The following is a 15,191-nucleotide window of genomic DNA, read 5'->3' as shown; positions in this document are numbered from 1 at the left end:
AGCCCAATTCAAACTGGTTTAATAAGATTAATTAAAAGAGGGCGGTTCTGGGATTTAGGTCAAAAAATAGGATAAAGGATTATCCCTATCCACTCAAAGAGTCCAGATTAGGAATGTTGATCTTTATTAGTAGATAAGATTAGGGATTATCCTTATCTCTTAAAGAGAGTCCAGATCCAAATAAAATATTTGGATTAGGAAACTCCTAATGGGATTAGGAGAACCTCTCTTTAAGGCTATAAATAGGAGAGTAGGGAGAACTTCTCTCCTGCTCTTGCTGCCCTACCAGTTCGATCTCCACCTGTGAGAGTGATCAAGAAAGGTTATTGATATTACCTTTTGGTAGAAAAGGTAATCTGAAGTCATGCTCACTAGCCCTCCATCACATTCTTGCTTAAGAATTTGGTTCTTGCTGAAGAGTCATCCTACTGATTCTGCTCCACCTCACACTATGTCATCTTCAATGGGAGCAATCTTTGGTTTTCTACTTGGGCATGAACAGCTTCGTTGGGAGTTATTGTTACTCCGTATCAGGTATATCCCTCTCCTACATTTTGATTTCAGATCTGGTCCGGTTTGGTTTCAAGATTGATCATTGAAAATGCAGTTTTCTAAAATAGGGAATGCGATTCCCACATGGGAGAGAGAGAACTTTTTGAAATTTTGCCCAACCTTCCTACAAGGTTAGGCCATCCATATGATGGATCTCTCATCCCCTTCAGTAGTATCAAAGCCAGGTTCAAATCTTGAACCAAAATTAACCAGATCTGGATCTATGCAAATGGGAAGAAGGTGTTCTACCCAATTTGCACAATTAACGTTTTTCTGCTAAATCGCTTCCTAGTTTTTGGGCGAATGATCTGAAATTAAATCTTTATAAATATAATTTATATATATAATTGTTCTACATATTTTTCTTGATTTTTGGGTTGTTCGTATGGTGGAGATCGAATTCTTTAATGATGCAAGAAATTTGCGCACCTGCTGTTCTATTCATTCTTGGTCTGTAATTATTTTTTTTTAATTTTTAGACAAAATGTATAGGAATTCAATTTTGATGTAATATTAATTGAAAATAGGATTTCTATTCCATTCGAAGATGAAGCAGATTACGCAGAGGAGAAGTTTTCGCAGATATGGGTTCAGCCATCTGCGATTTGCAGTTTTGGAACATGCTGCAATCTAATTTTTGTTTTGTAGGGTAGCAGTCCTACGAACAACCCTCCTACTGATTCTTGATTGTCTTGTATCAGTAATTTAATTTTAGATAATGTTCTTGAAATTAAACATCGAACCTTAGACCCATTTGAACCAGATTGGACCAAACTGGTTGGACTGAATCTGTGGTTTGATGGGGGCTGTTCTCAGCCCTATTTTTTTTCTATATGGGTCAAGGTGTTGATGGTTAATTGCAAGATGCAATTCAACCCACATCTATAAAATCTAGTTCTAATAAGTTAAAACTGCTTTAGCCCATTTCAGCATAAAAGCTATATGGGCCGAATTGCTATTTGCAATTCAACCCATATACCTAGATAATATTAATTAGTAATATTATGAATTAATATGGGCTTTAATTATGGGTTTTATAGTTATTTAATTGATTTGATCAATTATGGTTTTCATGCATGTGATGTATGGATGTGTGATGTGCTACGTTCATGGGCCATAAGAACTTGGCCCATGTAGATTCGATAGTGGCTCTTACGCACATCATGGTTGAATGCACATCGATGCCTTGGTGTCCTTAAGATCATTAGATCATCTCCCTTCATGGTGGGCCCCACACTGGTTTCCTCCCCAAGAGGAACCGTGCGGATCCCTAGCCGTTTAGGGCTCATCTAAATCTGGCTTTATAAAAGCCAGTGGGAGCCACTTTGGTTTGACCTAAATCAAACTAGGGCATAATCTCTCATTCCCTCATAAAATATGAGTGCATGTGATAGGGAGATTCAAATGATGAAGTTTCTAAAGGCCTTCCATCATTAACTTGAAGATGGGTCCTTCGGTAATGAGGAAATGCACCATAAAATTGGGCTATCCATTTGCTACTGGATTTGTTGAATTGTTTCATAAGATGATAGGAGCGTCAAAGACCGATGTGGGAGGGGCCTATACTAAAATGGATGACTCTCTCACGGTACCTTGGCGTTCATGAATATGACGGGTGAGCACTCACTGGACAGAAAGGTTTAACCTAAAATGGCAATGAACCTTGTATGATAAAGGCCAAAGGGAAAGCTCATAAGATGAGTGGATATGATCATTCACATAAAGGTGGTGGCATTATGCAGTTGAAATAGTTGACTCTATGAACCCTATGTGATTTCCCACATTTCCACACATAATTCGTAGTCTCCATCACTAAGATAGGAGGGAAATCTCAGAGATGAATAAATGGATATAGAACATAGATTAAAAGACATATCTATGTAGATAACATGAATCAAATAAGGTTGTGGACTAATATTTGCTTTGCTCTTTATCAGAAATGGCAAACGATCAATTCGCTAAATTGTTGGACGACAACAAGCTTTAAGGACCCAAATTATGATGACTGATTTTGTAACCTTATGCTGGTCCTAACGTCTGAGAAATTTGACAAAATTTCTAAAAACCTTTCTCCGAATCGTCCGGGTGGCAGGGCTTCTAAGGCTAGACAAAGAGAGTATCAAGAATGGGAGGAGAAAAATTCTCTTGACCGGTGTTATATTATAGCCTCTTTGGATAATCCAATACAATGACAATTCGATAAGATCGAAGTGTCCAATCACATATTGGATAGTCTAAAGACTATGTATGAGGAGCAAAACCATTCTACACAGCAGAAGGTCTTAAAGCTGTTTATGACCACACAGATGATCGAGAACCAACAGGTTCATGACCATTGTTTGAAGATGATGGGTTATATTATTGAACTTGAGGCTCTCAGGTCAGGGCTAGACCATGACACTAAAATTGATGCAACCTCAATTCTCTACCTCCCTCCTACAAGCAGTTTACCATGAACTACAACATGAATAAGTTAAACGTTAGCCTTCAGGAACTCAACAATATGTTGCAGAGGGTTAAAGAACTGGTTAAGAAGGATAAGCCGATAACCATACTTGTTAAAGGTGGCAAATCGGGCAAAAGAAAGTGGAAGGCTAAAGGGAAGGCTCAAAAGAAAAATAGCAAAGTTAAGAAGCAGAAGAAGGATAAGGCATCAGATGCTTGTCACTTCTGCAAACAAGCCGGCCACTGGAAGAGGAATTGTCCTCAATTTCTAGAGACTAAGAAGAAAGGTAATTTTGAATCTTTTATCATAGAGACCAATTTGTTGGTCACTTCTTCTTCCTGGTGTATTGACTCTGGGCTTCAACCCATGCGTGTAACTCACTACAAGGGTTCAAGATAAGAAGAAGTCTAAATGACGGAGAAATGACACTCTACTTGGAGACTTCTACAACAATTGCAATTACAGCCATAGGAACTATAGAATTAGTATTCAGAGAATGAATTATTGTACTGAAAGATTATCTTTTTGTACCAAATTTAAGAAGAATTTTGATTTTTTGTCTCAAAATTGTGCATGAATGGTTATTCTATCTTATTTAGTAATGTGACTACTATTAAACGGAATAACAAATTCCTCGCATACGGAGAACTTGAGAATGGTCTCTATGTTCTCCATCCTTCTTTGGAAATGAACCTTATCGAAACTACGTCAGAAATAATCCCCAAGAATGGTCTCTATGTCCTTTGAATTTTCTAACTACTGAAGATCTTCCAACCTATGAACCTTGCCTTTAAAGTAAGCTGACAAAAAAGCCATTTAATGGTAAGCCTAAAAGATTGATAGGCACAACCAGTGAGGAAGATCCCGTGACCTATACGGAAGTTATGTTTGACATAGATTCCTTGAACTAGGTAGGTGCCATGAGAGCTGAGATGGACTCAATGGAGACCAATGGATTCTGGACTCTGGTAGATCTGTCCCCTGTGGTAAAAGAAATTGGTTGCAAGTGGATCTATAAGAGGAAGAAGGGCCCCGATGGTAAGGTTGAGACCTACAAGGCTCATTTTGTGGCGAAAGAGTACACTCAGAAAGAAGAAATCGATTATGAGGAAACCTTTCTGCCCGTGGCCATACTTAAATCCATTAGGATCTTGTTAGCTGTAGCAGCATACCATGATTAGTAGGCAAATGGATGTCAAAACTACGTTCCTGAATGGAGATCTTAGTTAAGATATCTATATGCAGCAACCAGAAGGTTTCATAACTACAGGTTAAGAACATGTTGAAAGGATGAGAGATCCATCACATGGACGCCCAAAGATTGCGGAATAAGGGGCGAATTTCAAAAAAAATTCTTCTCCCTTCAACTGGGAATCACATTCCCTATTTAGAAAATCATATTTTCAAGGATAAATCTTGAACCTTAAACTGAACCAGATCTAAACCAAAAGGAATGGGAGAGAATAATACCTGATACGGAGAAGTAATATTTCCCAACGAAGGTGTTCACGCCCAAGGAAGGATCCAAAGACTGCTCCCACTGAAGATGGCGCAGTGCAGGATGGAGCAGAATCAGTAGTGTTCTTCCCCAAGAACTCTATCCTTCGCAAGAAACAGTAGAATGGAACGTGAACACAGCTTCCTTTTCAATTCTTTCTCAAAGAACTGACGTCAAGATCCAATCTTGTCTTCTCTCACAGCTGGAGATCGAACTGGCAAACAGGGCGACAAGAGCAGGGAGGCGGCAAGAGAGTATTCGCATGCTGCAGAATTCTCTCTTCTTGATTTCAACACTAAAGAGGATCTGATGTGTTTCTTGTTGGTCTCTCTCAAGACTGCCGCTCCCTCCTTTTTGTTTACTTAAAAGATCAGTTCCTAATCCCATTAGGAGGTGCTTATCCAAATCATATTTGGATCAGCCTTCTCTTCTAGTGATAAGGATAAACCCTTATCTTATCTACAGATTAGATTAGCTTTATCCTAATCCCATTATGAGGTTTCTAGATTTGAATCACATTCAGATCTGGACTCTCTGAGTGGATAGGATTAAGACCCTATCCTATCTGCTAATCCATCTCAGAATTCGCCCATTTAATTAACTAAAAAAATAGTCCAGTTCGAAATGGGCTTTAGGCCCATTAAGCTTATGTGCTCACTCAACCTTCCTAACTGCTGCCCAGTTGGGCTTCCTTGTATGGCGTGGGACCCAAGCATTGATCTACACATCAACCACATGGGTTCGGCCCAGCCTTTGTTACAAGGCCTGGTCGAATACACTGTTAAAGACAGTGCACCCCTGAAACCCATCAAATGGGCTCTATGGGCTCAACACTTACCCTAAGTGGTCCCTGGGCCAAGCCACCTTGTAACACCCAGGGACTGTGGGCAGATGCAAGATTAGCCCATAAGGTATTATCCTCAATGGTCTTACACTTAACCTCTCAGCCCTTAATGATCATACACTGCCCGACAAGAGAGGACCTCTCCCTCGGCTGCAAGGAACAGTGTTGCACTCTCCACTTATATGGATCCCGGGAATTAAAACCTTTTGCAAACATTTTAGAAACCATAATATATATACTTTTATATCCCATATAAAATATACTTTGCAAAACAAATCTCAACGGTTGAAATCGGCTGCCAGCAGTCTTGGTTTCCAACAGTGAGAGCGCATCCCCGATCATTACCTTTGTCCGACAAAGGGGCTGATCCTGTCACTATGATCACCCACTCAGATGAATTCTCGGAGTGTCCCAACATACCCAGGTTTTGACCCCCGCTAAGGATCTCATTGATTGGTACATCAAAGACAGCCCGATCCGACACCTAGTGTAGTATCATAATCGAGTTTAGGTGTCGGGTGTAACTTTCCAGTTTTGCCCATCAATCTCCAAGGTCCAGGGCATTACTGGAAATCTGGTCCAGTTCAAAGATTCAATTAATCCCACACTATATGTGCCTGGGGTCTCACCCCGGTAGCTGAGACAAGCCACCTCAACCGACTTGATGGCACCACAGTGTCAGCCTTGTCAGGATAGGTCTCCCCAGACTGACCCACTGGCTGTGAACTTTCTAAACTAACACGAGTCTCAATAAGTGTCCAGTTTAAGGGTATTACACAGAAACATACCAAGGGAACATGAATCAAATATGCACTTTTATTCATTTACAGTAAACTCATAAAGTACATCAATTTTGATTGAAGCTAAGGGCATACAAAACTGTCTAACACATGTGGTATGTAAACTCAACCGATTCATATATGGACTTAAGCAAGCTTCTAGGAGTTGGAACATTCGGTTTGATTCTATCGTCAAATAGTTTGGCTTTGAGCAAAATCTGGATAAGCCTTGTGTTTACAGGAAAACCAGTGGTGATAAGGTTACGTTCTTCGTTTTGTTTGTAGATGACATTCTACTCATTAGGAATGATGTAGGAATGCTAACTACGATAAAAGTATGGTTTTCGCAGCAATTCTCCATGAAAGATCTTGGAGAAGCCTCCTACATACTGGGTCTTCGACTCTATAGAGATAGACCGAAGAGGATAATAGATTATCCTAGTCTACTTACATTAACAAAAATAGTCAAGAAATATAGCATGGAGAACTCCAAGGAAAGAAATGTTCCTTTCAGGCACGGAGTCACTCTCTCCAAGGGCATGTCTCCCAAGAATCTCGAAGAGATTAAGGGCATGAAAGAGGTTCCCTCTACCTTAGCCATAGAGAGCATCATTTATGCCATGCTGTGCACTCGTCGTGATGTTTCTCAAGCAATGAGTGTGGTAAGCAGATACCAATCTAACCAAGGGTAGGAGCATTGGACCGCTGTGAAAACATAATAAAATACCTTCGAAGGACAAAAGAGTTTTGTCTGGTATTCGATGGTAGTTCACTACAGATCCAGGGGTATACTGTTGCCGATAACCAGTCAGATCCAGATGATAGAAAGTCAACATCTGGTTATATCTTCACGATAATATCGTGTGTTGTTACCTGAAAAGCAGGAAACAAGGGTTTTGAGTGGTAAGAATAATAATCCACAACCCAAGCCGAACACATTGCCATAAGTGAGGCTGCCAAATGAATGAAGGTGTTCATTCTGGAATTTGAAATTCAGCACATCACCCATTCCACTGTTGTGTGACAACACTGGATCTACGGGAGATTGATGTAAAAAGGTAGCATTAGCGGAGAATGTGGCAAACCCACTGACTAAGCCACTAACACAGAAAGTGTTTGAGAAACATGTGGAAAGTCAGAGACTCTGGCTTTTACCCGATTGGACCTAAGTGCAAGTGGGAGCTGTTAGATAGTGTATGCCCTTAACTCCAATCAGAATGATGTGCATTATGACATTTAATGTAAATGAATAAAGTACATATTTGATTCATGTTATGATGGTGTGTTTCTGTGTAATACCCTTAAACTGGACACATATGAGACTCGTGTTAGCTTAGAATCTTCGATCATTGGATAGATCTGGGGAGATTTATCCTACCAAGGTTGACACTGATGTGCAACCAAGTTTGTTGGGGTGACTTGTCTTAGTGATGAGAATAAAAGTTATCATATTTTTATCCCTTAATATTCAGTTTTTTATACTTATTTAGTGTCTAATTGGACTCACTATTCTTGTATTTCGATTTAGGGCACAAAAGAAGGCGTTAGGTGAAAGACAAGGCTAATTAGGTAATTTTGTACAGTTTCGGCGCCGCGTGGTAATTTGGGCATAATTCTCCGATCCGGACTCCGATTGAGTTGATTAAAGATTCATTGGAAAGATAAGAAAAAACTCTACAACTTTCATGTTTTGCGTTTTGATAGATTCGGACTGCATCGAGGTAAAAATCGGGCCCGAAGTCTAAGCAAATTCGTAGAGAAACCCAGTTCGCAGCAGAAGCCCAGTTCACAGAGAAGCCTTGCAGCAGCCCAATTCGTTGAGAAAGCCCAATACGAATTTAGCATGCAAGAACAAGAATCATCAAAGAGTCCTATCAGATTCACTTTTCTGCTATATTTCTAGAAAGATAAAAGAGATTAAGATTATCAGTTAAGAGATATGAGTAGATTAGATCTAATCTTGGCATTATTTATTAGAGAACTGAACTCCCAATGGAGAAAGAACTCCTTAAAGGAGCAGGAGACAACTCCCTCCTAAGTCTATATAAAGGGGGTGGACTAGCACCCAAAGCATCATCAAATCATCGAAGAGAGCTTCAACCTTCGAGGAGAACAATCAATAACCAAGGAGAAAGAAGCAGAGTTCGCCTTGGACCTTAGAGATAGATGGGAAAAACTGGAGTATTACACCTGACCCCTAGACTCGATTATGATACTGCACTAGGTGTCAGATTGGGCTGTCTTTGATATACCAATCAGTGAGATCCTTAGAGGGGGTCAAAACCTGGGTATGTTGGGATAGTCCGAGAATTCATCTGAGTGAATCATCGGGGATGCACTCTCTTTGATGGAAACCAAAACTGTCGGCAGTCGATTTCAACCGTTGAAATTTGTTTTGCAAAATATATTTATATAGAGATATACATACATACATATATATATATATATATATATATATATATATACATATATTATGGTTTCAAAATGTTTGCAAAAGATTTTAATTCTCGGGATCCATGTGAGTGGAGAGTGCAGCATTGTACCTTGCAGCCAAAGGAGAGGTCATCTCTTGTCGAGCAGTGTTTAATAATTATGGGCTGAAAGGTTAAGTGTAAGACCATTGAGGGTAATACCTGATGGGCTAATCTTGCATCTGCCCGCAGTCCTTGTGTTTTTATAAGGTGGTTTGACCCAAGGATCTTTTAGTGTAAATTTTGGGCCCATTAAGAGCCCATGGTGATAGATTCAGGGGTTCACTGTCTCCTACAGTGAATTTGACTAGGCCTTGTAACAGAGGCTGGGCTGAACCCATGTAGCTGATGTGTAGATCAATGTTTGGGTCTCACGCCATACAAGGATAACCAACTAGGTAGCAGATTAAGGGGCTAGTGAGCAGATAGACTTAATGGGCCTAAAGTCCAATTCGAACTGACTTAATAAGATTAATTAAAAGAGGGCGGTTCTGGGATTTAGATCAGCAGATAAGATAAGGGATTATCCCTATCCACTCAAAGAGTCCAGATTAGGAAGGTTGATCTTTATCTGCAAATAAGATTAGAGATTATCCTTATCTCTTAAAGAGAGTCCAGATCCAAATAAAAGATTTGGATTAGGAAACTCCTAATGGGATAAGGAGAACCTCTCTTTAAAGGCTATAAATAGGAGAGCAAGGAGGACCTCCAAACCATCTCGTAGACTACTGAGTTACAGAGAGAGACAACACAGTTTGACTGCACTGTCCTCTTCTCTCCTGATCTTGCCGCCCTACCAGTTCAATCTCCACCTGTGGGAGTGATCAAGAAAGGTTCTTGATATTACCTTTTGGTAGAAAATGTAATTTGAAGTCATGCTCACAAGCCCTCCATCTCATTCTTGCTGAAGAATTTGGTTCTTGCTGAAGAGCCATCCTACTAATTCTACTCCACCTCACACTGTGTCATCTTCAGAGGGAGCATTCTTTGGTTATCTCCTTGGATGTAAACACCTTCATTGAGAGTTATTGTTACTCCGTATCAGGTATATCCCTCTCCTACCTTTTGGTTTCAGATTTGGTCTAGTTTGGTTTCAAAATTGATCATTGAAAATGCAGTTTTCTAAAATAGGGAATATGATTCCCACATGGGGGAGAGAATTTTTTGAAATTTCGCCCACCTTCTTGTAGGGTTAGGCCATCCATATGATGGATCTCTCATCCCCTTTTGAATATTGTATATCATAATTAAAATTAAATGAATTGAATGCAATCTGATGTGGAATGGCCCAACCCACAAATGCTAGATCCAAGGATGCAACTCACCACAGTAGGAGCTATCCTACTCCCCTCGTACGGAGCTAGCCACAGAGCACCCACGCGTCGCTATAAAGCCTGCTGACCACCCTCGTACGGCTCCCATCTAGGGCATTCATCTCCACCAACCTCCAGGTGGCTCAAGTATAAATATGGGGTACCCCCCTCCAGGTGAGGGATCCTGATCCTACTACAGAACTTAAGTGCATTCATCTTGGGAACAAGGGCGTATGAGCTGTCTCTTCATAGCCCTCATCTGCACTTGAGTTCTCAAGTATAGTATGGCTTGTATCCCAGGAACTCCCGACCTCCTAGCCGAAGGGAGGAGGTGTTAGACAGTTTTGTATGCCCTTAGCTTCAATTCATTTTGATGTACTTTTGGCATTTAGTGTAAATAAATAAAGTACATGTTTGATTCATGTTGTTTGTTATAATTCTGTGTAAGACCCTAAAACTGGACACTTATAGAAACTTGTGTTAGTTTAAATGTTTACAGCCATTGGATAAGTCTGGGGAGATTTATACTGCCAAGGCTAATACTGATGTGCCACCAAGTGTTGGGATGACTTGTTTCGGCCATCAGGGTAAGACCCAAGGCACATGCAGTATGTGATTGCTTGTACCCTTGAACATGGCCAGATTTCCAGTATTGCCCTAGGCCTTGGAGATAGATGGGCAAAACTGGAAAGTTACACCTGACCCCTGGACTTGATTATGACACATCACTAGGTGTCGGATCGGGTTGTCTTTGATGTGTCAATCAGTGAGATCCTTAGTAGGGTCAAAATCTAGACATGTTGGGGTAGTCTGAGAATTCATTTGAGTGAGTGATCATAGTGGCAGGATCAGCCCCTTTGTCAGACAATGGTAATGATCGGGAATGCACTCTCTCTGATGGAAACCAAACTGCCGACATTTGAATTCAATTGTTAGAATTTTGTTTTGCAAAATTAATATATATATATATATATGTGTGTGTGTGTGTGTGTGTATATGTACAGTTTCAAAAGATTTGCAAAAGGTTTTAATTCCCGGGATCCATGTGAGTAGAGAGTGCGGCACTGTTCCTTGCAGCCGAGGGAGAGGTCTTCTCTTGCCGGGTAGTGCTTGATCATTAAGGGCTGAGAGGTTAAGTGTAAGACCATTTAGGATAATACCTGATGGGCTAATCTTGCACCTGCCCATAGCCCCTGGGTTTTTAGAAGATGGCTTGGCCCAGGGACCACTTAATGTAAGTGTTGGGCCCATAGGGTCCATGTGATGGGCTCAAGGGGGTCACTGATTTTTTCAGTGAATTTGGCTGGGCCTTGTAATACAGGCTGGGCCGAACCCATGTGACTGGTGTGTAGATCAATGCTTGGGTCCCACGCCATACAAAGAAGCCCAACTGGACAGCAGATTGGAAACTAATTGAACATTGAACACTTAATGGGCCAAAAGCCCATCTCGAACTGGGCAGATATGATCACCTATTCATGGGGCGAATCTAAGATTAATGTTAGTAAAAGGATTGGGTCTTTAACCTTATCCACTCTAAGAGACCAAATTCAAATTAGATTTGAATCTGGTAACCTCCTGATAAGATTAGGAGTCAGCTAACTTAATCTGCAGATAGGATTAAGATTATCCCCTATCCAAATACTGATTGGGATTGGGATAACTCCCAAAATTATGAGGTTTCTTGATCAAGAAGAAAGAGGAGAAACCCTAACAGAAATATCAGATTTTGAACTAGGGTTTGTATGCAAGTGATACCTCCTATGAATTGAGATTTGATCTCTCACAGACTCTAGAGAGAAGAGACACAGTTCAGCCCTCTTCGTCCCTGGATTTCTCCTCCTCCAGCAGCCGCCATTCCCTGTTGCAAGATTGGATCTTTGCAGCAATAGGAAGTCAAGAAATCAGTTCTTGACAACAGTCTTGCAAGAAAGACCAAAAAGATTCAGTGTTCAAGTTTTCCAAAGGATTCTTGCAAAGAATCCAGTGTGTAGGACGCACCCTGCTGGTTCCGTTCCATCCACAGCTGTGTCATCTTCAGCAGGAGCGGATCTTGGTTTCTTTTTTGGGTGTGAACACCAACTTTGGGAGATATTGTTTCTCCGGATCAGGTATAATCCTTCCCGTTTCCTTTTGGTTCAGATCTGGTTTGATTATGGTTCAAGTAGAATCCTTGAATATTGTATTCTAAATTTAGGGAATATGATTCCCAATTGGAAGAAGGTAGGAAAATTTTTGAAATTCGCCCACCCATTCCGCACCCTTCCTGGTGTCCATTAGATGGGTCCTACCATTCTTTCAGGAGGAATCAACACAATCTAAGGATAGCCATCAACCCTCCGAGCAGCATCATCGGTGCCGAAGGGCAAACTCGAGGGACGAAGGTGAGCATCGCGGTCGCCCCAGTGCCCACTCTAGGGCCAAGGGTGAATACCGAGCCTCTTCCCCTCACGTTTTGGATCTCCGAGACATCCTTAACGACCGTCTCACTAGGTGTGAGGCACATAGTCACGTTTCGGATCTCTGAGACATCCTTAACGACTGTCTCCAGAGTCCATACCGACCTTCACCATGACCCCAAAGGCCGGGATGGCGCGTAGGCCATACCCAACCCTCAATTCACCAAACTACAAACAGAGCTCGGTGCTGTCAAAGCCGAGCTCCGACAAGTCAAGGAGGGCCAAACTAACACCTCAGCTAGACAAAGTAACTCCATGGGGAGAATGGATGCCTTCTCCCCCAACATCATCGCTGAGCCATTACCCCCACACTTCAAAGCTCCCACCTTGGAGATGTACGATGGGAACACTGACCTGGACGACCACCCAGAGAGGTTTAGGGCACTAATGATCCTATACGGATACTCAATGCCTTAACGTGCCGAACTTTCCAAGCAACATTCAGGGGAACTGCCCGACAGTGGTTCTCCAGCCTGTTCCTCACCCGCATCAACAGCCAACGTCCCCAAAAGAGTGTTGTCTCGCTGATGGCAAATAAGCAAAAGTAAGGAGAAAGTTTGTGGTTGTACATTGATCACTTCAAGAATGAAGACTTTGGGTCCACGACCTTGACCCCATGGTTTCATTGCACGCTGCCATCGGCGGGCTCCTCTTCGTCTCGGCCCTCAAATGTTTGATCGCCAAAAGCCAGTCGAAGATGAAACTAGAGTTCCTTGAGAGAACCCAGAAGTACATTGTAGTCAAAGAGGCTTCAGCTGGGGATGTTCAAGAGAGGGACACTAAGCACCAGGACGGAGCCTCGGAGAAGAAGAGAAAGAATGGAGACCACAACCGCAACAACAACAATTGCAGCAAGAAGCCACCGACCTCAGCCCTGGCTTACAATCAGTACAAGCCGCTCAACTCCACTAGCACACAGATTCTGATGTAAATCGGGGAGGAGAAATTCATGAAGTGGCCTGAGAAGTTGAAGAAGAATCCCCAACGGGGGAACCTGAAAAAGTACTGCATGTTTCACCGAGGATTGCTAAGATCTCAAGAATGAGATAGAGTCCCTCATCCACTGTGGCCACCTCAAGCAGCATGTCGGGGGTGAGGCTGGTGCCTCATCCTCTCAGCTGCAACAGCAGTAGCATCAGCAAATAGTCAGCGTCATCGACATCATAGCTGGAGGCACGGCCTTGGGTGGAGAGCCTTGGCCTCAGCTTGCAAGGCCTACACCAAGCAATTAAACATCTAGGGGCTGGCCCCCAAGAAGCAGAAGCAGAAAGAGTCCCTCTCCCTCGTGAACAGGGATTTGATGGGGGTAGCAGTCCCCCACGATGACGCTTTGGTGGTTTCAGTCATCATTGCAAACATCGTAGTTATGAGGATTCTCGTTGATAGCAGCTCCTCGGCCGACATCCTCTTCTATGAAGCTTTCAAGAAGATAAAGATAGTGCTAGAGCGCCTTCATCCAGTAGACATCCCACTAGTTGGCTTCTCCGACAACGTTGTCAGACCAAAGGGCAAGGTCACCTTACTAGTCATAATAGAGATGGAGCCCCAGCAGGTGACAAGGATGACAAGGTTCCTGGTCATGAGGATCGGCTCACCCTACAACATAATCAAGGGGGGACCAACCCTTCACACATTCCGGGCAGCCATCTCCTCCTACCACCTCGCTTTCAAGTTCCCCACCGAGCATGGCATCGAAGTTGTACGTGGGGACCAGCATGCTGCCTGCTAGTGCTATGTTGCATCATTGAAAGGAAAAAATAAAGAAGCTTTGCCACTAGAGGGCCTTGACCTCAGGAAAGAACCATCGAGTCGAGGCCAACTGGCAAAGGACCTTGTCTTGGTCCCCCTAGATGAGGAAGAGCCTAAAATAATAGTCTGCGTTGGGTCCAACCTTCCCCTAGAGAGCCTACCCGAATTGTTAAGTTTCCTCAAACTCAATGCCAACATCTTTGCTTGGTCCATCATCGACATGCCCAGAATTGACCCTTCGGTCATTACTCATAGGCTGAGCATGCACCCGAGCTCTACGCCAGTCCGGTAGAGGAAAAGGAACTTTGCACCGGAATGTTGGAAGGCCATAGGAGAGGAAGTTGGGAAGCTACTCGATGTCGGCTTAATCCGAGAGGTACACTACCCTAATTGGTTGTCAAATGTGGTTATGGGAAAGAAAGCTAATAGGAAATGGCAGATCTGTATTGATTTCACAGACTTCAACTGAGTTTGCCATAAGGACAATTTTCCTTTGTTGAGGATAGGCCACCTCTAGATACAACCAAATAAAGATGCACCCGGACGATGAAGAGAAGACCTCATTCATCACCGAGCATGGCACATATTGCTACTGAGTGATGCCCTTTAGCCTCAAAAAATCTAGGGCCACCTACCAACACCTTGTCAACAAGGTATTCAAAGATTAGATGGGGAGGAACATCAAAGCTTATGTGGATGACATGGTAGTAAAAAGCCTGAACGCCAAGACCCATATCTCGGACCTAGCCGAGACCATTGACACTTTGCGGAAGTACAACATGAAGCTTAACCCCAGCAAGTGTGCCTTCGGCATCACATCAGGCAAATTTTTGGGCTTCGTCATCACTCAAAGAGGCATTGAGGCTAACCCTGAGATGATACAAGCCATACTATATATGACGCCTCACCAGACGGTGAAGGAAGCCCAAAGACTTACCGGCCGGATAGCAGCCCTCAATCAATTCATATCAAAGTTAGCTGACCAGTGCCTACCCTTCTTCCCTGCCATCAAGAAGTTGAAAGATTTTTAATGGATGGAGGAATGCCAACACACCTTTGACAAGCTCAAGGCGTACCTTA

The 15,191-nt window shown here is 42.5% G+C and overlaps 1 protein-coding gene across 1 annotated transcript; it reads left to right on the top strand.

The window, feature by feature from the left end:
* Positions 1-13,662: 13,662 nt before the first annotated feature.
* On the top strand, positions 13,663-14,091 carry LOC148860832 (uncharacterized). Its single transcript, XM_088984977.1, has one exon. It carries the CDS (start codon positions 13,663-13,665, stop codon positions 14,089-14,091), a length of 429 nt encoding a protein of 142 aa, XP_088841103.1.
* Positions 14,092-15,191: the final 1,100 nt, after the last annotated feature.

This window comes from Nelumbo lutea, chromosome 4 (assembly GCF_056320005.1).
Source record: "Nelumbo lutea isolate HS-2025 chromosome 4, American lotus-T2T, whole genome shotgun sequence".
Lineage (NCBI taxonomy): Eukaryota > Viridiplantae > Streptophyta > Magnoliopsida > Proteales > Nelumbonaceae > Nelumbo > Nelumbo lutea.
The sequence above is the reverse complement of the archived record's forward strand: the minus strand, read 5'-3'. Positions and strand labels throughout refer to the sequence as shown.

Excerpts from the sequence above, each read along its gene's own strand:
- LOC148860832 (XM_088984977.1), top strand. The coding sequence starts at position 13,663 with ATGGGGGTAGCAGTCCCCCACGATGACGCTTTGGTGGTTTCAGTCATC.